Genomic DNA, 22907 nt, shown 5'->3' on the forward strand with positions numbered 1-22907 from the left:
AATGTAAGAGTAGCTGATTAAATTTTTCAAAAATAATATTTGGGCCGCTTTTGTTTTTCTGTCTCTTTTTTATTGGATATCAAGCACGATATGTGTTTCCTAAGGAGGATGATCATTCGTCTTTATTGATTAAATATTTTTAGAAAATTGGATAGTATAATTGAATTCGAGAAACAAAATGGTCATTCTCTTTCTTTTGCCGTTTCTCTTTCAAGCATAATAGATTTCTTTTAACTCTTATACCTATGTTTTTATACTCTTTTAACCTATGATTTTATCTCTCTTTTTTTGTTTTTGTTTACCCCTGCTAATACGTTGTAAAGAAAGATGGATTTATTTTAACTCTTTAACCTCATTTATCTATTTTTTTCAACTCCTACTAAAATACATTGTAGAGAAAGATGACCACAAAGATGAACACGTCCTTCATGATTGAAATATAAAAAGAGAAAAAAAATATTTAGGCACTTCTAATAATTCCAAGACATTAAGCCACAACCTCTTCTTATTTCTTTTTTTTTTTTTTGTCATATTTTCCCATACCCACTTTTTACTAATTTTTTTTCCCTACTAAATAAAGTGTTAGAATCAACATGATTTCTCATCTTTATTAATTGAAAAGAAAGAAAATAATATTTGAACACTCCAACTATACCCTTCATCTAGATATTAGATCGTAAAATACACCTTACATTATTCTTTTATAGCTAGTTTTACATTTTGAACATAAAATTTAGTCTTTTATTTAACTTATTTAATAAATTTAGATAAATTATGATACAAAATTAATATAAAATTAAATTAAAATCTTAAAATTCATGTATCATGTCACATATTCTTGTGTTATTATAAAGAAAAAAGAAAAGAAAAAGATAGGAAATATTGAAAAATCAAATCCCAAAGTAAGATGCAGTGAGGGCTTTAGGGGAGCATTCTCGGAATTGGGGTTTTAGCATCTCATGTTTTACCCAGTCTTGGGTTGGTTTCATTGACCTAATTGGTCCATAGACATTGCTATACTTTTCCCACCACCCACTCAAAGAATTTGATCTACAAATTAATTACAAAATAAAAAGGTGGGAAACGAACAATACTATCCATTCCTAACCTCCTTGCGCTTTCTGGTCAACTACCCCATCGTGCCTGTGCATGCATAGTTGCACACCACCACCGCAATTTTCTCTCCAATCCCAAATTTTGACGGAAAATTTTTAAACTTTCCCATTACCCAATCTCTTCTTGTCCTTTCCCTTCACAACCCCTCAATTCCCAATTCCCAATTCCCAGTCCCCTTCCTTTTCTCTCTTCCACACATATCTGCTCAATCGCAGAATGTGTCCGCTGAGACTGATTTTGATATTCCTCTCGGCCACGCTGGCCGGATTTTTCGTCCTCAGAGGCCTCAAGTCTCAACCCCAAGTCCCCGATTCTGATTCAAATGCTGCGCCGCCTGCCGCCGACGATCCCAAAGCTTCCGTTAACCGATCTGCCAAGGTTGTTCATACGATTTTTCGTTCTTTTTATTTTCTGGGTTCCGTCTTTTCTTCCTTTTCTGTGTTTATTGTGTATTTCGGGGTTTTTTTTTTTTTTTTCTGGAGCTTCATTCATTTTCTTGAGCATTTCAACAATCTTGCAGGTTTTATCAGCAATTGGGTCGGGATTGCGGTGCTTCGTAGACATGGCCAGCGGGCGCTACCTCTGGACCCATCTGGTTTCGTCCTCCGCGCGATCCCACTGATCCCCGAGTTGCTTCCCTTTCAAGATACGCGTTTTTAAGGTCCAATTGTACCGCGATGATCTAATTTTACTGTTAATTGAAGAACCCTGTTGTTGTGGTGGTGGTGGTTGATGTTCTTGCTGGATTTGTACTTTATTGAATAACGAATGCCTGTTGCACCTAACTTTGATTCGATCATTGTGCTGTTTGTTGTTCTGTCTTTTTTATTTCTGGCTTTTGTGAGGATTCTGAGTTTCTCTTCTGCTTGTGGGTTCTTTTGCATCTAGTGCTTCTTATTTATAAGAAGAGTTTTATTTATTTGTCTTTAAGGGGTAGTGTAGGAGAAGTCTGATTCGTACTTCATGAATATTAAATGTCTGAATTACACCTAGTTTGATCTGCTAACTTTGTCGGTGGTTGTGCCACTTTTGTTTCTGGGTTTAGTGAGGATTTTGAGTTCTCTTCTGCATTTGTTTTGTTTTGCTTCCGGCTTTCCTTGTACCTTAAAGTTGACATATGGTTTGAAATTTATGAGAAAAATTATTATTTATCAGTGTGGGATTGTGAAGGGGGAGTCTAAACTTGCCATCTCATTTCAAGCATGCGATAATTGCATCAATCTGTGGTTCATCGCTGAAATTGTTCTTTCTAGAAATTCATGTGACATAATTTACCTATTCTATGATATGTAGCTGGGTTAACCTTTTGGCAAAATAGGAAAATAAGATCTTTTGTTAGCTACAAAATTGTGTGAATTTGGGAAGAATGAGGAGATCACAATTCGCATGGTTCAACTTTCAACTAAGATTTTATGGGGTGTTACATCCAAACCTGAAGGTTAGAGATCCAAATGTGGAAAGAGTCTCTCCAAGCATATGGAGGTAAAGACTGCATGGGTCATGCCCTCTCTAACTCCTGATGGTGTGGGAGCCTTGTGCACTAGGTGGAAGCATGTTGCTGGACTTAGTCAGGATTAAGATTCTTACAATGGATGGTTTGCTGACACAGTTATTGCTTAGCTGAGAGGTTTTTTTATTTTATTGAAGCCTATGAATGTATAACGCACACGAAGGAGGCAGAATTTCATGTCTACTACTATGAGTTGATTGGCAGTGGAAAAGAGATGCTTCATTCTTATAGAGTGCTGTGCTTTACATAAAAGGAATATTACAAAGGATATATATTAAGTAATTTATGACTTCAGTTGTCCTAGGATCTTATGTTGGTTTTGGTCAGTCGCAACCTATTTCAAGCATTTGGAACAAGAAGAGAATTATATCATGGGAACCTATTCAATTCTTTTTCTTTCTTAGCAATCCGTCTCTGTATGAAATGACCTATCCTGCTGCTTCAAGGAGACTATAAAATGTTTCAGGTACCCAAAGTTTGTCTCTGTCTTGGTCTTTACAGGATTATTGCCAGAGGATTTGGAGCATTCTGCTCTGCAATGGCTAATCCATAACCTCCATGATGACTCCTTTTTCATTCGTTTATTGTCAAAGGGCTTTTTGCCTTTCAATGTGGGTGGTGGCTGAATTGGAATTGATCGTTTCGAGATTCCAGAGATTAAGATTTCCTTTTACATTTGTTAACCCCTGCAAGATGTGGATATTTACAGAAGCCTCACATGGAGGTTGTTGCAGGGTCAAGGATCCCATATGAGAAAGTTTGGTTGCACGCGAAGGGTTACAGAGTGGGATTGTAAGTGAGTTAAACATACTTGCAAGCCATTCGTGTTCAACTTGCCTCGTGCCTTAATGCAGGGTGTGTTTTTTAGGTTCAAGTTGGCCCAAACTCCCCAAACAGCTTCATGAGTCATACCACTACTTGTGACTTTAATCGAACTTAATCGAACTTTGTTTTTTATTGCATTTTGTAGTTTATATACTTGGCTTTCAAAATAATTGGCAGCCCGAATTGAAGACTCTCTAGCAGCATAATTATTGTACTGGATTTGGATGTGATCTAATATAAAATTGAATAGAAATTTTTTCAAATTCCCTCAAATTCAAATTAAGGCCCGAAATTCATACACTTAAATGCAGTATTAGTTTTAATTACTCACTCTTAAGGGGAGAGGACTGTACGGAGAGCTTTTGGAATTATTTGTACAAAGAAAAAGTGCAATAGATGTTTGGGAATAAGTAGTGCATAAACACGTGTAAAGAGAATCACGATGGTAGCAGGATAAGATGGTTGGACTCTTTCGACCTGAATAAAAAATGCTCCCGCGTGGGAGAAAAATGATTTAATTAATGTTAGTGGAAGAGGACAAATAGACTTGGAATAACAATTAGTAATGTTTTTCCTTTCTGGGGGTATTGTCTTAATAAAATTTTATTTATATTAAATTTAAGAATTCTTTTTTGTTACATCTCATCGACGACCCCCAGGGCCCCCCTCTGCCGGTGTCAAATCCATGGGTCGGCGACCTTCCCCTTGATGCGCCTCCTGGGTAATTCGAATGCAGTCACGGCTTATACATGGGTGAGTTGGACTTTCGGCCAATCCAAATTCCAGGACTCCAGGTGTAGTCGATTGGAATCGAACCTCTGATGGTCATACTTGATTGCGCGTTACTTTACCACCGTGCCATGCTTGTGGGGGCAAGAGCTAGTTATTGTTATTCTCATGCGAGAGAGTTCTTAGGTAGTGTTTGAAAGCATGAATTTCAGATTTCATATGCGGATTTGGGTAGATTTGGATAAATTTTATGTATCATCTTATTCAAATTTAATTTAACTTTAAATCTAGGACTTTTCCAAACACGAGTTAACAAATTTATTAGTTAAAGTACTTTATGAACTGGAGAACTTTAGTTTCATTTATTTGCGGAGTGGAATGATAACTGAGTCGTAAAATAAACTTGTTGGAAGTTTTTAATCTTCTTGTTATGTTAAAAAAAAAAAAAATCCTCCTTCACTTAATTCAATACTCAAAAAATTCTATTATTCTACTTACTTTATGTGAAATTTTGTACTATTAAAGGAAAGAAGCAATTTGATATGAAATGATATAAAAGTTATGTTTAGTCATAGAGAATATTTTTTATTGTTTATTTTTGTTTTACAAAGAATTGCCCAAAAAAAAAAAAAAAAGGTAGCTTTTTTTTTTTTTATTCAAAAAATGCAATATTTGAATAAAATATCACAAGATAATAAAAAATATTTTAGGAGTATTAAGATTACGAACGAGTTAATATTTGAATTCAAATCACACTTGAATATGTTTGACTAAGCTTTTTCTTATATGTAAATGATTAAATTAAACGAGTTACGACACCTGTTGAGTTGAATTACTTGATTCTTTTAAAAACTTCGTATTATGAGATGCGAAAAGGCTTTTAGAAAGGTGCAATCATATTAGCACTAATGTACCAGATCTCATCAGAACTCTGCAATTTAGCATGTTTGGGCTAGAGTAGTACTAGGATGGATGACCTCCTGGAAAGTCATCGGGTTGCATCCCTCTTAAGGAAAAAAAAAAAAAGTGAAAAACTTTTAGAGTCTTGTTAGGAAAAAAGAGAATGTAATTGTAACGCTCCGAACCCTTAAACCTGGGTTCGGTGCGTTATACCTGATAAAATCCCTGATAATCCATAATCCATAATATATGCAGCGGAAATATAACCATAATCTCCATATAACATAATACCAAAGTTTACTAATTCTAACTACCAACCATAATAAATTAATCATCCACCAGTATTCAAATATATGCATGTCTCCAAACCATTATTCATTAATACCAGCATGTTTCACAACTATCCTTTCATAACTAACTTAAAACATAAATTATAAAACATAAAATATACATATCAAAATTAACATAAAGATATACCATTTTTCTTATATCTTCCAAAAATGTTATAAAATCTCGAGCTCTCAAGCTCAATCTTGAGAAATCCTGAAAAAAATGAATTCATATTCGGGTGAGACACATCTCAGTAAAGGAAGAAATAATATATTAAACTTAGCGTGTGGCCATTATGAGATTATACATATCATTTTATAATATTTGCAAATTATTAACATAATACTGAAAGTCATTTTCTGATCCTAAATAAACACATGCAAATGTTTAACCCACAAGATTACCCGATGATAGGGGTGATTACCCGCCCATACAAGTAGCACCCTTCTGCTCTGATACATTTAGCAACCCGAAGGTTACAATTTAAGCATATCAGGGCACTCACCTTACTCAATAAGCCCTCAAGTGTTAGATTGATCTCGTACTCACGCATTCAACAATAGTTTACCGGCAAAGGCCCTAAGGATTGGGAATTCTACCGGCCCATACAAGTAGGTTCCCTCTGTCCTAGTGAGTTATGTAGCTACTGCCACATCTGAAGCTACTAGTGCACTCGCCTTACTCAGTAAGCCCTCAGGCGAAAGGTACGCCTCGCCCAATCGTAACATGTTCTACGTACATATATACGTCTATCATCATAATACATCCTTCTTTTCTGTCATTATACATTCATGCACATTCATTCCTATTCATAACTTAACTTTACATTTCATTTCACTTTAAGTGGCTCTTTTCCATTTACATCATTTACATTTGTAATTTTATTTCATTGCCATTTTATCGTCATTTCATTGCATAACATTTCATTTCATAATTTCGCACTACAGCTGGTCTTTAGTTATCATCAGTTAGTCTACGTAGAAACGTGCTAAATTTGCTAATACAGCTCCTTGTAGCTGTCATCAGTTAGTCTACACAGAAGTGTGCTAGATCTGTTAACATGGCTCTCTTTCAGCTATCTTACATTTATATGATTGCATTTAACATACACAGGCAACATTGTCCATATCATATTTTATTCTCATTGTTTTACTTACTTAGCCTGCATCTCATACATTTAACATATAATTTGCACAGATTCTCATGCCACACAATTTAGTAATAAAATTCATACACTGCTTGTAAAATAAGTCAACCAACATTTAGTGTTTATATACTGAAAATACCTTTCATTTCTTACTTAATTATCATGAAAATATTTTTCCACTTTCATCAGTTCATTTTCGCATATACATATCTAATAAACAACCCTAAATTCGAAAGAAATATAATTTAAACAGTTGACATTTTACCCATACCAAAACATATACACGTACATATAACACAATTTATTTTTTCATTAAATTCATAAAAATTCTGATTTAATATATATTTTTCCCCTTACATGATTTCTTGAACTAAGCCAACAAGGACTTCGAAAAATACCTGCGGCGCTCACCCGGACCCTGAAATTAAATTCCTAATTTCAATAAATTATTCATGAATAAAATATTAATTTAATACTTCCTAGGGCCATAATTCCTAAATAAAAAAATATACCCTTAAATTAAGCTAAATTACTAAATTTTTCAAATCCCACTCTCGCTTTGGAGTAGGGTTTAGAAAACCCCAATTGAAAAATTATCTACGTCAAAATGACAACAACGACGATTAGGATCCCGTGGTGGTGCCTGATCGTCGATTCAACAGCAGATTTTACCAGAAATTGAGAAATTAGGAAAAAATTACCTTTTCCCAGAAGCTGTGTCTAAGTCGTTCTTATGAAAAATCTGCTCCAGTAGAAATGTCGGTGACGGAGCTAGGAACCCAACGGCACCTTCCGTTTTTTGATCGATTGAGTATTTGTCGAAAAATGAGGGGAGAGAGAGAGGCGGAGACGGAGAGGCGACGAGTGAAACAGAGGAAGAAGGAGAAAGTTCAGATAGAGATTGAGAGAGAGACGTTTGAGTTTCATTTTTTTTTTTTTTAACTTACTTTTAGATAACCTTTATATATAAATATATATATATATATATATATATTTATTCCATTTTTTTTTAATATTAATTTTTATTTATTTATTTATTTAAATAATAATTAATTAATAATTATTTTTTTCATACTATTTCTTTTTGCTTGTTTATTTAATACATTGATTGAATAATGTTTAATTAATTGATTGATTAATAATTTTCATTAATTAAATTTTTTTTAAAATTTTTTTTTTTTTCGGGTCATTACATCTTATTAATACTAACTTACAATTTTTTTGTCTCCACCAAGGTAGTCTATTAACTTAAGCCTTGACTTTATCATTGAATTCAAAATATAAAATTTGAATTGAACAAGTACACGCCTTACCAATTCCTACGTTTAGGATACTAAGTGCAATGCAATCTATTGAACTAGCTTGCCTAATTCGAGCATATTAAACAAGTCAAACCATATTTATAATTGAACTGCATACAAGTCAAAACAAATCAAGTCTATTCATACTCATATTTGTCTTATTCATTGAACAAACCTCAAGGAATTCTAGCCAAACTCTTAAGCCGCTTATGAGCATATTAATCTGTTTGTAGCCCTAGGCACAAATTACTTGTGGAAAATAATTTAATTTTTCATTTTTTAATTTTTCAAATGACCGAGAAACTTGAACTCGTTTTCTTATTTTCTAAACTTGTATAAAAATTTGGAATATTTTGAAATGTTAAGAAGTAGATGCAAAAAAGAGTTAAATACATTTATACATAAATTACAATACATATTGTAGATATTAATTGTAAATAATTATTAAAAGTTTATAAAATACACAATATTTTCTCAATATTGTCATTAATTTTTAAAGTAATATTTATAAAAAAAAATTCAAAAAACAAAAGAGAAAACCAAAGAAAACCCTATTTCTATGTGAAGAAAACGTTCAACGTGCCATTTGAAGACCTTTTTAAACACAACGGTCGAAATGCCAAATCCCTCCTTGATTTGAGAAAGCAAAGCGCGTTGCGCTAGAGAGAGAGAAAATATGAAAAAAAATGGACGATCGAGAGGAGGAGAAATCTCAGAAACCCTAATCGAGGAAGAAGGAGAGCGACATGAAACTGGGAAAGAAGAAAATGGGTTCTTCGCATGCTATTTGCTGGCTTCCCTCTGCCCGCGTTTCAAAGGCCATACCTACATCGGGTTTCCTCTCTCTCTCTCTCTCTCTCTCAAAAGCAAAACTAGGGTTTCTTTTATTTTTCATCGATTAGACCTCTGATCACGAATTTCTGGCATAAACTAGTGTCCGATCTCTTCATAACTGCATCCCAACAAGATTTGTGGATTCTTTGATTAAAGAATTTTGTTTGGAACATTGCAGATTTACTATCAATCCACGCCGTCGAATTAAGCAGCATAATGGGGAAAAAAGGTGTGGTGCTTGGTGGACTAAGAGCAAGCGCCCTTGGGAAATGGTGTTATGCATTTATGGCTTCCCAAACAATGTGTCCGCTCTCCAGGTCGTGCGTTTGAGTAATTTATTGTGTAATTCAATTTATTGCATAATGTTTCTGTGGCTAGAACTCAATAGCAACTGTAATGGGAACTGGGTTGTTCTTATTTGCTTTCTCCTGTTCTCAGTTATATCTGATGCTCCTTATGCAAATCAATTTTCCCATAGTTTTGAAATCTATATTTTCCCGTGATTTTGGCAATGCCTTTTCAAGCGGGGTGTAGTTTTCCTCTATCTTTTTTGGGTGGATTTGGAACCTTTGAACTTTTACCGTCTGAGAAAACTTCAACCCCATGTTTGGGAGTACTGAGAATTCGGATTTTAAATTTAGATTTGTGTTGATTTGAATTAAGCATGATAAAGAAAGTTCACACAATTCTGAATTCAAGGCCTGAAACTCTTGCACTCTCAAACTCTGCCTTAGATAATGTTTATTAAAATTCTTCTTCTTGAATGAAATGTTTAGGAGATGCTAATGTGCATGTTACATGTTTATTTGATTGTTTGGTATGCTGAATTGTTTGGCATGTACAGATGGATGGAATTTCGTCTTTATGTTTTTACATATTTTCCATATAATTTTACATTCTATTTCATTCCCAAAACATCCCATTCTAGAGTACCAAACATTGCATAAGAAAATTGTGGTTCCATCTGTGGTCTTGTTCTGACATATTCAGGTGTTCAATCCTTTGGCCATTTTGCAGTTTGAATGGGCATGGCAGCACCCAACAGAATCACTGGCAGTGAGAGAGGCAGCTTTGAGTTTCAAATCTTTATCTGGGATTGCCAATAAGATCAAACTTGCATTTACAATGCTCACTCTTCCGGCCTGGCAGGGGTATGAACTCTCAAGCTTCATTTGAATAATGTCACGTTTGGTTTGTGGAATGGAATGTGGTGGGGATTGGCTGTGATAATATAAATAAATAAAGAACATGCCAAAATTAAGTGACAAATTCATTTTCATTCAATTCCACTCCATTCCTACATACCAAATGTGGACCAAAGATTTTACGAGATAAAAGGAAATGAAAAGAAAATAAAAATGAAACAAATTTTCATTGTATTTTTTTGTTGATCTCAAACATGATTAAGAATGAAAACTATAAAAATATAATTAAAATTAAGAAAAAAAAATCGAAGGTTAATGACAGGAAAAATAGTTGTGTTCTTGATTTGCTAAATATCTTGTTTTCTTTTCTCATTTTCCCTGATTACCAAAAAAGAAACTAGATTCCTTCGTATTATCCTTTTCTTTCCTCTGTGTTTCCAGTTCTGAAGGGAGCCTTACTATTTTCATGTGAGAGTACATGTTTTGGCTTTGGCTGGACCATGCATTTTTAGTCATATATTCACCCTTTTTTGTTTTGCCTCTGAATGAACAGTCAGAAGCTCACAGTAAACTTTTTCTCCACAAAATATAAAAAGCATTCTGCTGGTTGCCCTGGCTTGCCGGAACACATGAAGGCCCTAATTTGCCCCATGGACGAGCTTCCCTGCTATGAGGGAAGTAATCAGAGCTTATATGAAAATGAAAATCAAGATGAATGGGATGATGATGAAGTATGTGACAGAATAGGAAATATACAAGAACTGACCAATGCAACAGTTCTTGATTCTGCAGTTAATCAGAGCAGCGTCCAAGAGATTTGCAGTGAACAGCTGGCGGAATCAATCTCTCTTCCAATTAATTCTATGGGAGAAACATCTTTAGTCTTTACCGGGTTGAATGGCACAAAAGAAACTGTTGAAGGCAGAGATTCTACTGAAAAATGGATTGAAGACAGTAGTTCAGATTTGGGTTCGCCAACCAGGAGACTGTTGCAAATGGCTGCTGATGATCAACACCAAACCAGCAGTTGCGGTTTTGCTTGCTCTGTTGAGGTCATAGATGTTTTCACCCCCTCCCCTGACTGCAGAATTAGTTCATGCACCAAGAAGAAGAGGAGAAATGCAACCAGCAGTTGCGGCTTTGCTTGCTCTGTTGAGGTCATAGATGTTTTCACCCCCTCCCCTGACTGCAGAATTAGTTCATGCACCAAGAAGAAGAGGAGAAATGCCATTGCATGTCCTGATATCATTGACTTAACAAAGTCTCCCTTTATTGTTTAATTGTAGAATTTTTGGACATGTAACCTATAAATAATAGGGCAGAAAATGAACAGCTGTTTCTTGTTTTGGAATAAGTCTGTTCAATAGCAGTCTTTCATCCTATCATTAGAAATAATATTCTTACTGGTTTAATAAAACAATACTAATATGCAAATATTTATGCATGTATACGAGCAAGGGGCAAGGGACAAATTTAGGACATTTGTACAAAAATTTAAAGAACACATTTTTATTGTTTTCCAAGTTTTCTACATAAATGATAAAAAAACTAAGAGTAAGGCAACATTTTTGCAACTCTTTGAAAATTTTTAAATAAAAACTAAAAATAATTTTCCACAATTTAGGATAAGTTCTGCAAATAGTTTACTCAACTTTGTAAACCGAATATTTCACACCTTTGTGAAGGATCATGTTATACTAGCTAAAGCAAAACACTCTTGTTTAATTAGCCAACCAAATGTTTACCAAAATTTACCAACAAAACACTTTCATTGTCATTGAAAGAAATGCAAGCGGAAACATTAAGCAATTTACGGAAGCAATGACAAGCAAGCGATAAACATCGAAACAATGTAATTCATTGAGTAACACCTCCATTAACAATGTGTGCCTAGCAAGGTAGACAAGTAGGCTAAACATGTTTACAATGACTAGTAAGTTTTACAGATTGATGAACACTCGCCCTCCCCTCAAGAGTTTTCATTAAAACCTCCATTAACAATGTGTGTTTAGCAAGGCAGACAAGTAGGCTAAACATGTTTAGAATGACTAGTAAGTTATATAGATTGATGAACACTCGTCCTCCCCTAAAGAGCTTTCTATGCAATTCTCCCTTTAGCACTAGGAAACCTCAAGTTGTTCGAGGAGTCATACCCCCCTTTTTAGCCTAGGATAAAACTATCTTTGAAAAATAACTTACGCCAGTATTTATATGATTGTAACCCATCCCAAGCACACGAGACAAGCGGTCATGAGCAAGCATAATGCCTTGAATAAGCTTGGTTCATGACTCTCCCCCACTTATGCTGTCAACGTCCTCGTAGGCTTTAATGTTAAGTACTCTTCAACTTTGTCCACGAACAATTGCGTATCTTCCTTAGAAATCCAGTCGATTTCTTCATTGCCAAGGCCTTTCCACTTCACTAAGAACTCTTGCCATTTCTTCCTTGAAGATGTGAATTCTCTATCCGCAGGAATGACTTCAACTTCTCGCCTGTTAGGTTGCACTGTCTTCACTTGTGCTCTGGCTGACTGACTTCTGCTTGGATCTTCAGTGTTGGTGTTGAACAACTTGAGGCAGCTGACTTGAAACACGAGATGCACTTTCATCCAAGCTGGAGGGTCAATCTTGTAAGAGACCTTCTCACTTCCTAATGTTGAACGGGTGAATTGGCGGAAAAAGATTCATGTAGCCAACCCCATCTAGTGGGACTAAAGGCTTGTTGTCGTTGTATATTTGAATTAAGAAATGTGTCGAAACGGTTCAATCCCACTTTTTTCTTCTTTTGCATTATTTATTAGAAAACCCCTCACTTATACCTTTTTTTTTCTTCTCCCTTTGAACTAGGAAATGTGTCAAAATGATTTAGTCCCACTTTTTTCTTCTTTTGCAAATTTTTTTCCCTTCCGCATTTTTCTTCTCCCATATCATTCAACAGCTTGTGTGGTATATAATGTTCATTCTTGATAAAAAAAGTATAAGCTTCTTCAGTCTTTAAAGCATAAAAATCATAAAAATAACAACCCCCCTCCCTACATAAAGACACAACAAACCATCCAAAGCAAGATTATTACAATGAAGAACCCAAACCAGTTAGGAAAAGCATATAGTCACAGACCCAAGTGCCTCGACCCTAAGAAGGGTTGTGGGACAGTTGTTGAGAGGTTTGCCCTAATCAGGTCAGCCAACGTTCACGCATTCAAGTGCATTAGCAACACACAAGTTTCTTGAACCTGAGTGGCACTGATCAGAGTAATATTATAAGCAGCCACGAATTCATGTGGGCAAGAGTCATAAAGATAACATTCATCAAGCAGTGGTACACACAATAAACAAGCACCATAATATACTTATCTAAAAGGGTCTACCTATATATCATTCAACAAAATAGGCAACAGTACAAGCATTTAATCAAAAAGAGTTCGAGTTTACAGTACCAGTCCCCAAAGAATTGCATACAGGGGAACACCCTGGGCAGTAACATACGTGTCATTATCTTCCCCACTGTTATCCCCTTATCTTCACCCCGTGACACAGCACATAAACAAAGTGCATATAAAAACAATACACAAACATGGGATGCCATGAGAAAATATTCAAGAAAATTGTTGCTGCTGTATCTGCTGCCACTGCAGCAGCTGCTGTGACTGCTAGTGCCGTAGCTGTTTCTGTTGCAATCGCTTTGGCTGCTGTAACAGCTGTGGCTGTTCCTGTTGTTGTCACATTTGTTGCCGTCGCTCACTTTGCCAATCCCAAACTATATCTTGGAGAGCAGGCCTAATATCCTCTTTCATTATCTTTTGATATTCCACTGTATCTCCATTGAATTTCTTCATCTCCACCAAATGCAAAGATGGAGTGATCTCAAATATCTCAGCATCAATGGACAAGATCCCCTTTCTGCCTCCCTTCATCCCCTCCAATTTCAGCAAACCTACATCCTTCTTCCCGACTTCAAACCTAAGCTGCATAGCAATTTCTTCCAGCTTAGAGATGATGGCTGATACAGGCTGCTTGGTTGTAAATCTGGCTTCTCTCTTATGAGGATTATCCTCAAACAAACCTGACAAATTAAACACATCTGAGAGGGAGATGATGTCAAAAGCATTCAAGCTTGAAGGTCTTGCCTTCTCTGGCTTTATCTCAGCAGCTATACTGCCATTCTCAATGGGGTCAGGACCTGCATCTCTATTTTGAGGAGCTTTGTCCTTGCTTTTTGGTTCAGCTTTTGTCTGTGTGGAGTCAAATCCCTTTCTGAACCAAGAATTTTCCTTAATTCTGTGAATGGAAATTCTTGTAGAAGGACTTGGATCCAGCATCCTTCTTAGCAGCTTGCGGATTTCTGGTAGGAACCAATTAGGGCATTTGAATTCTGCTTTTCCAATTTTTCGGTACATTTCAATCAAATTAGAATCATGAAATGGGAGATAACCAGCCAATAAGACATATAAGATTACCCCACATGACCAAATGTCAGTTTTGGCCCCATCATAGCCTTTCCTTTCAATTACTTCGGGGGAAACATAAGCAGGTGTTCCACAGGTGGTGTGGAGTAGCCCATCTCGGCGCTTGGATTCAGCAAGGGCACTTAACCCAAAATCAGAGACCTTCAGATTCTCATTCTCATCTAACAATAAGTTTTCTGGCTTCAAATCCCGGTGATAAACACCCCTACTATGACAGAAATCAACAGCATTGATCAGCTGTTGGCAATACTTCCTTGCAACTGCCTCCTTTAGCCTTCCTTTAGCCACCTTGTCAAAAAGCTCACCACCTTTAGCATATTCCATCACAAAATAGATCTTACTTTTGGTAGCCATGACCTCATATAGCTGCACAATATTAGGATGCCTAACCAGTCTCATAGCCAATATTTCTCGCTTGATCTGAGTGCTAAGCCCAACCCTAATAACCCTTTCTTTGTCTATTACTTTAATGGCCACACTCTGGCTAGTTTGGATACTCCTTGCATAGTAAACCTTAGCGAAGGTACCTTGACCCAGCAGTCTCCCTAATTCATATCTTTGCATCAATATACTTCCTTTATTTTCCATTCTGATCTACAAATCCTAAGGTGCTACACTATGTATCTCCTTCCTTAATATATGTTATTTACAATCATGGCATTTTTGAAAAGTAGAAGCAGCTCAACCATCTTCAGAAAAGTCCTGCATTGATACAGCGTGCGTTCTACAGTCTGTTGACCCATTATTCTTTTGAATACACGAGTGAATGAGCTGTGATTTACATTTCCAATCTCATCAAGGATGTAAATGGGCAAGTCTAGCAAGAGTACCGCATCAAGGGCTTTGCAGGAAGAACTCTGAATGCTGAAGCACATCTTTCAGCATTCCCAGGATTTTCTCTTTCAATGATCAATTGAAAGATTCTGGAGAAACTATAGGAAAAAAAGAAGAAGCTCTCCTGGTAAAGCAATTAATCAGAAAAAAAACTGCCAAGAATTTAGTTTGGTGACGCCAACTGAATCACGACCTGAACATGTAGAAAGAATAATTCTCGTAATCATACAAAATGAAGTTGAAAAATACAGGACTGAATAACATGCTAAATTTGCCAATGGGTGGAAAATAGCAAATTTCTTGTCTGGCAACTAGCTGCAATTATTACATGTAATGAAGCAGTAAAATAAAATTGTTTCTCTAGGTCCTAAGTTATTAAACTGTAGTTAAAATGGGAGATATAATTAAAAAAGAGCATGCAATATCAAATAAAAAAGGAGGAAAGATAGAACAGAAACCAATTCCTTTGAACATTCAAAATCATTCTTGCAAATTGCATCTCATAAAAAAAACAAACAACCTTTCCCATTAAGCATAAATAATAAGGTAACAGCCACAAGAACAGTGGTGACAATGTGCAAAACTCCTTTTTCCAAAATGATAGGAAACATAGTTCAAAAAAGGAAAAAAAAAACACACGCAAGCAGGAGAAATCTACACTAGAGTGGAACAATGTTAATGCATCATTATAGAATTTGGGTAACATGAGAAGAATAAGACTGGTCTATGACTTCCAAAACAGAAGAATGTGCCCTGTCCGGAAGCCTAGTTGAAAAGTCAAATCCAAAATGAACAAGAAAGTCACATTCCAATTGTGGAACCGGATACAGAATATAAACATTACTAATTATTTTGAAAGCTTCAATATTCTAATGCAAAAAGATAAAATTTCATACAATTTTGCATCCAAATTTGTCCAAATTTCATACAATTTTGCATAAAAAATTGTCCAAATTCACTTCGCCTTCCCAAATGTTGCAATAAAGATTTCGCCCTAAATGAAGGAGATATAAGAGATTCATACTGTTAATGATATGTTGATAGCCATAAATTTCCTAACTCATGAAAAGAACGTTGTTGTGTTGTTGTATAGAAATAGAAATCTTGGTGGAAGAAACGGGAACAAACATTAGAAAATTCAGGCATGGAATAGTTTGAGTTGATACAATTTCCGAACATCCCACGAAAGGGAGATTATCATCAAACCAACACCCTCCAAAAAATAAATCCCTGAATTCCATGAATCTCAAAATCAATAATGATATACGACTACGCTGAAAGGCTAAAGACAAAACAGCAGCGCACGCAGCTTGGATTGCTATACAGAAAGTGAAAACTGAGAAATCCAAAATCTAGCCCAAACCAAAATCGATCTCCACTACAACGAAACTTGCATAACATTGAAAAAAATCGCAGATGGAGGTCGAATTACCTTCCGCGAGCCAAGAACTGCATTAAGAAGAACAGAGAAATAATATGACATGCATCAATCGATATCAACGAATATGCGAAACCCTATTGCTCTTTGATGCTCCTCCTGAACGCTCGTCTTCGATTACAAAAATAGCTAGAAACTTAATGCATGTCGTTGCTTGTCCTCCAATGAAAAGGCAACCAGAAAAATATAATTAAAAATAATAAAAATATTTAAAATATTAAAAAAAGTTGAATAAAATAGAAACTAATTATAATTTTTTTTATTTAATTATTATATTTTAAACTTGGTTCTGATAGTAATTTTATTGTATAAGAAAATTGAAAATAGTAAATATATTTTTTAGTTGAATTTTGATTGGTAAAAAAAAAAGAAAAAAAACATTTTATTTTTTTGTGATTTAATTATCAAAAGGATAATTTGTTGAAAACTCAACCACCTTCATTCCTTACTTTAATTTCTTTATGGTATGTTTACATTTTAGAGTGGAATGAATTTTTAAATGAAAAATATATCATTCTATTTCTCTTGATTTTATTTTATTAGTATAATTTCAGTATGTTTGATTTGTAGAATAGAATAGATATAAAAAAATAAAATATAATTTTAAAAATATGGTAAAATTAAGTTATAAATATTTTATGTATTAAAATTCAATTTTTAAAATTAAAATTCTTAAAATATAATATCAAGAATCAATTTAATTTGTGGATACAAATTTCGATTATTTATGAAATGATACACATACATTAATTTTATATTTAAAAGCTTCGATTTTAAATCTAGAAAAGTTAAATTTAAAATTATATAAATTTAAATAAAATAAAATGTAAGAATAAAGTTATTTTAGATTAAATTAATGCAAATTTAAGTGGCCTAACGCAAAAGGAAATTTCAAATGCTGCAAGTGCATGGAGCAATTTCCCGCTCCTACGAATTTGGGTTTTGGAAGATAAAGTCTTGAGGGCTGCGGCTCGACTACTCTGTTCGATTTCTTCCTTCACAGGAACCTGTCATCTCTAATATCCACCTGCGCAACGATGAACCCAATCCACGGCTATCTCTGTTAGACATTTCGATTCTTTTTCTTACGACCCTTCTATCTTCATTTTATCAATCTCAGAAATCTCGCTACGCTCTGCTTTTCTTGCAGAGCCTGCCGCACTCGAACCCCTATTTATGGAATTCAATGATTCATGTTTCTCTAGGACATGGGAATGGTAGAGATTTTCCGGGTTTTTATAATGGTTGGTGTGCCCTATTATAGAAGGGTATGTTTACTTCAATTCTTCGCTCCCGCGGCTTTCATTTAGTTGCCCAGTTGGGTGATGCTTCTCAGTTCTCATTCCGTGAGAATACCAACGAGTTCTGCATTTGATTTGTTTTTACGAACTGGGTTGCTTTATTTTGACGGATCTACGGAGCGAGTGTTTGTAGAAATGCCTGCAAGGGATGTGATGGCAAATAGTGCAAATGGTTTAGGCGTTAAGCATGCACGGGTATGTCTCTTGTTTATTCCGTCTGGTTGATGTTTGCCCGCTGTCTGTGAAGATGCAATAGCGTGGAATGCGATGGTTGTTGGATTATGCATGTATGTTAACACCTGCTCAGGATTATTCACCTTGATGGATTCGGGTAAAAACTAGAAAATGTCACTTTGAATGCCATGAGTTCAACGCATGTAGAGTGTAGGGTGTTGGGGGATTTAGGAACAATAATCACACACATGCAAATATAAACAATCAAAAAATGGAACACCAAATTTAATGTGGTTCGGTCCAATTTGACCTACGTCCACGGAGCATACCAATCTCGCTATAAGATGGGAAAATAAATTCAAGGAGGAGGAGCCACTGCTCAACCCAACTCTCTCTCTCTCTCAACCAACACAATTTCACTTTGTTCCTCACACACTCTTCCACACAATTCTTGCACTGATTATACACACACACATCTGCTTTATTCTAGCCATGGACCCGAGGGGGGGGGGGGGAGGGTGAAATTTCAAAGGTAGTTGGCTTAATTTCAACCATGGTGGGCAAGTTTGGTGGAGGTGGTTGCCAGTCTTCACTAGAATTCAACAGAAGCAATTGGGGGCTGGTGGCTGCCGACGTCTCCACCTACTGCAGCTTAACAATCTCCCATTTGGAGATGGAGATACCATCTCAACCAGTGTATAGGTAAATGATGTGCTTACATCTGTCTTCAAGCATGAAGACCAATTGAAGTTGAGCACAACTTTAGCTTCTCTCTAGTCACTACCTTTGTCAACATGTCTGTTGGATTTCTGCTATCTTGAATTTTTTCAAGTGCTAGCACTCTGTCCTCTAATAGAGATTTGACGAAGTGATAATGAAGTCCAACGTGTTTGATTCAAGAATGAAATGCAGAGTTCTTTGCCAGATGTATTGCACACTCTGGCTGTTGCTGTACAAAACATTCTTTACCTGTTTTATTCTAAGCTCTGTCAACAAACTTGAAGCCAAATCATCTTTTTGCTGACTTCTGTCACTGCTACGTACTCAGTTTTTTATAGTGGATAGGGCAACAATTTTTGGTATATGTGATATCCAACTAACAGCTATTGTGCCAACAGTGAACACGTATCCAGTGGTGCCTCTTTGGTGATCAACTTCACCAACAAAATCGGCATTTACATACCCTTTAATTTTCAAGTCTCCTTTGCCGAAACATATACACTAATCAATAGTGTCACTTAGGTACCTCAAGATCCACTTCACTGCTTCCCAGTGAGTCTTCCTTGAATTTGACATGAACTTGCTGACAGCTCCCACTGCTTGGCCAATGTATGGTCTGATAAAAACCATGACATACATGAGACTTCCAATGGTTGAGGCGTAAGGTACCTTAACCATGAAGTCCTTCTCTTCATCTGTCTGGGGAGCCTGATCCTTGGAGAGGCGGAAGTGTTCGGCCAATGGTGTATATATCGCTTTGGCGTTGCTCATATTGAATCTTTGTAAAACGTGGCTAATGTACCCCGACTGAGATAACTGCAACGTTCCTTGTTGCTTGTCTCTGGAGATCCGCATTCCAAGTATTTGTTTTGCTGAACCCAAGTCCTTCATGTCAAACTCCTTTGACAATTGCTGTTTCTATTTTCTGATATCTTCTAAATCTGGTCCTGCGATTAACATGTCATCGACATATAACAATAGAATAATATAGTTAGACTGATACCTTTTGAAGTAGCAACAGTGGTCGGCGTTGCACTTTTGAAAATCATTCCCGTGCATAAAGCCGTCAAATTTTCGGTACTATTGCTTGAGAGCTTGTTTGAGACCATACAAGCTCTTCTTCAACCTGCACACAAGATTCTCTTTACCTTTCACCGAGAATCCTTTTGGCGGGTGCATGTAAATTTCCTCTTCTAGATCACCATGAACAAATGTTGTCTTCACATCCAACTGCTTGAGATGTGGGCCTTTCGAGACAACAATGCTTAAGATTGATCTGATGGTTGTTAGTTTCACAATTGGTGCAAAGTTGTCGATGTAGTCGATTCCTTCCTTCTTTCTACTCGAAGACTTTGGCTATCAACCAAGCCTTGTACCTCCTGGAGCCATCATGCTCCTCTTTGATCCTATACACTCACTTGTTGTGAATAGTCTTCTTACCTTTGGGCAACTTAACTAGTTCCCACGTTTTATTGGAGGTGAGGGACTTTATCTCGTTCTTTATCGCAAACTCCCACTTGCTCGAATCTCCCACCTGACATGCTTCATCATAGTATTCAGACTCTCCTCCATCTGTAAGAAGTAAATAATCCATATACCTTTTATTTGGTACATTGGGCCGAGAAGATCTCCTAAGCTCCAGAGTTGGAGTAGGAGGCGGTGATGCGATGATCTGCTCCACAGGTTCCTTTATCTGAGGATTCTCGGCATTTTGTTGTTGTGTCCCGACACCTTCTAAGACATCATCTATGCCTACATGGGTTGTTTCATTTTGAATTAGTTCTGTGGGTTCTGTTACGTGTCTATCTTTGTACATCACCTTTTCGTTGAAGATCACGTCTCTACTTCAAATCACCTTCTTGTTTTCATTGTCCAAAATACAATATCCATACTCATTTTCACTGTAACCGATGAAGGTGCATTTTTGGGACTTTGGATCAAGCTTGTTCCTAACATGATCACTGATATGCACATATGCAACACAACCGAAAACTTTCAAATATGAAAGTCTCACCTCTTTTCCACTCCATACTTCTTCTGCTAGACTGTGGTCCAATGGTACTGATGGACTCTTGTTAATCAAGTATGCTGCTGTGTTGACTGCTTCTGCCCAGAACTGCTTTGATAAACCTCACTTTGTACACATGCTTTTGGCTTTCAGTCAACATTCGGTTCATCCGCTCGGCTATGCCGTTGTGCTGGGGCGTACCTGACATAATTCTTTCAATCCTGATACCATGCTCATAGCAGAATTTCTTGAACCTGGTGTCTTCATACTCACTACCGTTGTTGGTTCTTAGCTTCTTGATTTTTAAACTAGTTTCATTTTCAACCATTGCTTTCCAAATCTTGAAAGCATCAAAGACATTTGACTTATGTTTGAGAGAGTAAACCCATACCTTCCGAGAATGATCGTCAATAAATGTGACGAAGTAATTCCTTCCGCCTATGGATGAGGTGGTCGTCAGTCCCCATACATCTGAGTGGACTAGTTCTAGCGTCTCCTTCTTTGGGGTACGAGTGTATGTCTGGAAACTGACCCTCTTCTGTTTCCTAAGTATGCAATTCTCGCACATGTCAATTTCTACTGACTGTAGACCACTCAATTTTCCCTTTGAGTGCATCACCCTGAGTCCCTTCTCGCTTATGTGACTGAGTCGTTGCTGCCAAATGTTGCTATCGTCATTTCTTGTAGCAACTGAAATAGACATGCAGACATTAGAGGTTAGATAAAGTGTTCCACTTTTCCTACCTCATGCAATCGTCAGTACACCTTTTGATATCTTCCATTCATCGCCAATGAAAGTTGTGGTGTATCCCTTATCTGCCAGTTGTCCAACTGAGATCAAGTTCTTTCTTAGGTCTGGAATATATCTAACATCCTTCAGCTTCCATACTGACTCGTTCATCTTAATCTTCACAATTCTCTTGCCGGCGATGTCGCAAGGTTGATCATTGCCAAGATACACCTTACCGAAATTACCTTATGTATACTCTTTTAGGCAATCTCTGCTACAAGTGGCATGAAATGAGGCTCCAGAGTCTATGACCAAAGACTCCTGCTTGCTCTCCAAGGAGCATATCAGTGCATCTCCTTCTCCTGAAGAAAAGGAGAGATTTGCTTCTGTCTTCGCCTCAAATTCTTTTTTTGGACCTTTGCACTGGAATCTGTAATGCCTGATCTTTCCACAGTTCCAACACTCAATGTTCTTTGTGCCCTAGGAACCTCTGGGATTTCTAGATCTGGATTGCTTGGTCCTTGATCTGCCGTGATTGTTTGATTGCCCATGCTCGCTTCCTTTCCCTCGGTTTTCCACGTTCAAGGCTGAACTTGAAGTGGAGGCATTGTTTAACTGCATCCTGATCTCTTCTGTCAAAATCATGCTGATGACCTTGTCATACTTTAGCTTCGATTTTCCTGCGGAGCTACTAATCGCAGTAACAATACCTTTCCAACTCTCAGGCAATTGACTAAGAATCCATAAGGCACGGATTTCACTGTCAAACGTAATTCCAATTGAGGCGAGTTGATCCGACAATTCGTTGAAATTATCCAGATGTCTACTTAAACTTTCACCTGCAAACATGTTTATGGTAAATAACATTTTCATTAAGTGCACCTTATATGTGGCTGATGACTGCTCATACATATTGGAGAGCGCATCCATAAAAGACTTGGTGGTTGTCATGTGTTTGATATTGAAGGCAACAAACTTTGCCGGCGTCATCTTGATAGCTCTAAGAGCTTTTCGATCAAGCAACTCCCACTCGCCCTCCTTTATGGATTTTGGCTTTGCCTTCAATGGTAAGTGCAACTTCTTACCAAACAAGTAGTCCTCAATTTGCATTTTTCAGAAATTCAAATTGGTGTCATCAAACATCTCGATATTTGAGCTTTTTTTCATTCGACATCTTGATTCGCCTACATAGAGATGGAATTAGTTCAAACAGACAGTACGGTTGGATCCAGAGCGGCCGAAAGCCTTAGAATGGCTCAAGTTGTTCAAAAAACGAACTTGAAATGGCTCCGAAACCTGGTTAAACTTTCTGATCAAACTCCATCAAACTTAACAGAATATTCTCCTTTTTAACGGAATATGCCTGATGCCATTACTAACGCCGTTACTTGACGCTGTT

At 36.6% G+C, this 22907-nt stretch overlaps 3 protein-coding genes and 1 pseudogene across 5 annotated transcripts; 3 read left to right on the top strand and 1 right to left on the bottom strand.

The window, feature by feature from the left end:
* The first annotated feature begins 976 nt into the window (after positions 1-976).
* On the top strand, positions 977-1915 carry LOC131147757 (uncharacterized). The gene is made up of 2 exons (XM_058097312.1): positions 977-1494; positions 1637-1915. The coding sequence occupies exons 1-2, from the start codon at positions 1333-1335 to the stop codon at positions 1736-1738; spliced, it is 264 nt and encodes an 87-aa protein (XP_057953295.1). The 5' UTR covers positions 977-1332; the 3' UTR covers positions 1739-1915.
* A 3151-nt stretch (positions 1916-5066) lies between these two features.
* Positions 5067-5185, top strand: LOC131149949 (5S ribosomal RNA; annotated as a pseudogene).
* Positions 5186-8390: 3205 nt separating this feature from the next.
* On the top strand, positions 8391-11281 carry LOC131147758 (structure-specific endonuclease subunit slx1). The gene is made up of 4 exons (XM_058097314.1): positions 8391-8692; positions 8871-9009; positions 9710-9843; positions 10391-11281. The coding sequence occupies exons 1-4, from the start codon at positions 8535-8537 to the stop codon at positions 11115-11117; spliced, it is 1158 nt and encodes a 385-aa protein (XP_057953297.1). The 5' UTR covers positions 8391-8534; the 3' UTR covers positions 11118-11281.
* A 1903-nt stretch (positions 11282-13184) lies between these two features.
* Positions 13185-16761, bottom strand: LOC131147759 (CBL-interacting serine/threonine-protein kinase 10). Of its 3 annotated transcripts, none has more exons than XM_058097315.1 (2): positions 16570-16761; positions 13185-15330 (listed from the first exon to the last, which is right to left on the bottom strand). In XM_058097315.1, exon 2 carries the CDS (start codon positions 14889-14891, stop codon positions 13557-13559), a length of 1335 nt encoding a protein of 444 aa, XP_057953298.1. In that variant the 5' UTR covers positions 14892-15330; positions 16570-16761; the 3' UTR covers positions 13185-13556. The 3 variants fall into 3 exon arrangements, with proteins under 3 accessions (XP_057953298.1, XP_057953300.1, XP_057953299.1); XM_058097317.1 differs by having other exon boundaries at positions 13185-15235; positions 16570-16716; XM_058097316.1 differs by having other exon boundaries at positions 13185-15261; positions 16570-16716.
* Between the last annotated feature and the right edge of the window lie 6146 nt (positions 16762-22907).

The sequence above is a fragment of the Malania oleifera genome, chromosome 2 (assembly GCF_029873635.1).
Source record: "Malania oleifera isolate guangnan ecotype guangnan chromosome 2, ASM2987363v1, whole genome shotgun sequence".
Lineage (NCBI taxonomy): Eukaryota > Viridiplantae > Streptophyta > Magnoliopsida > Santalales > Ximeniaceae > Malania > Malania oleifera.

Excerpts from the sequence above, each read along its gene's own strand:
- LOC131147758 (XM_058097314.1), top strand. The coding sequence starts at position 8,535 with ATGAAAAAAAATGGACGATCGAGAGGAGGAGAAATCTCAGAAACCCTA. Across the intron at positions 9,010-9,709 it reads ACAATGTGTCCGCTCTCCAG|TTTGAATGGGCATGGCAGCA; the intron begins GTCGTGCGTTTG and ends GCCATTTTGCAG. Across the intron at positions 9,844-10,390 it reads ACTCTTCCGGCCTGGCAGGG|TCAGAAGCTCACAGTAAACT; the intron begins GTATGAACTCTC and ends CTGAATGAACAG.
- LOC131147757 (XM_058097312.1), top strand. The coding sequence starts at position 1,333 with ATGTGTCCGCTGAGACTGATTTTGATATTCCTCTCGGCCACGCTGGCC. Across the intron at positions 1,495-1,636 it reads CCGTTAACCGATCTGCCAAG|GTTTTATCAGCAATTGGGTC; the intron begins GTTGTTCATACG and ends ACAATCTTGCAG.
- LOC131147759 (XM_058097315.1), bottom strand. The coding sequence starts at position 14,891 with ATGGAAAATAAAGGAAGTATATTGATGCAAAGATATGAATTAGGGAGA.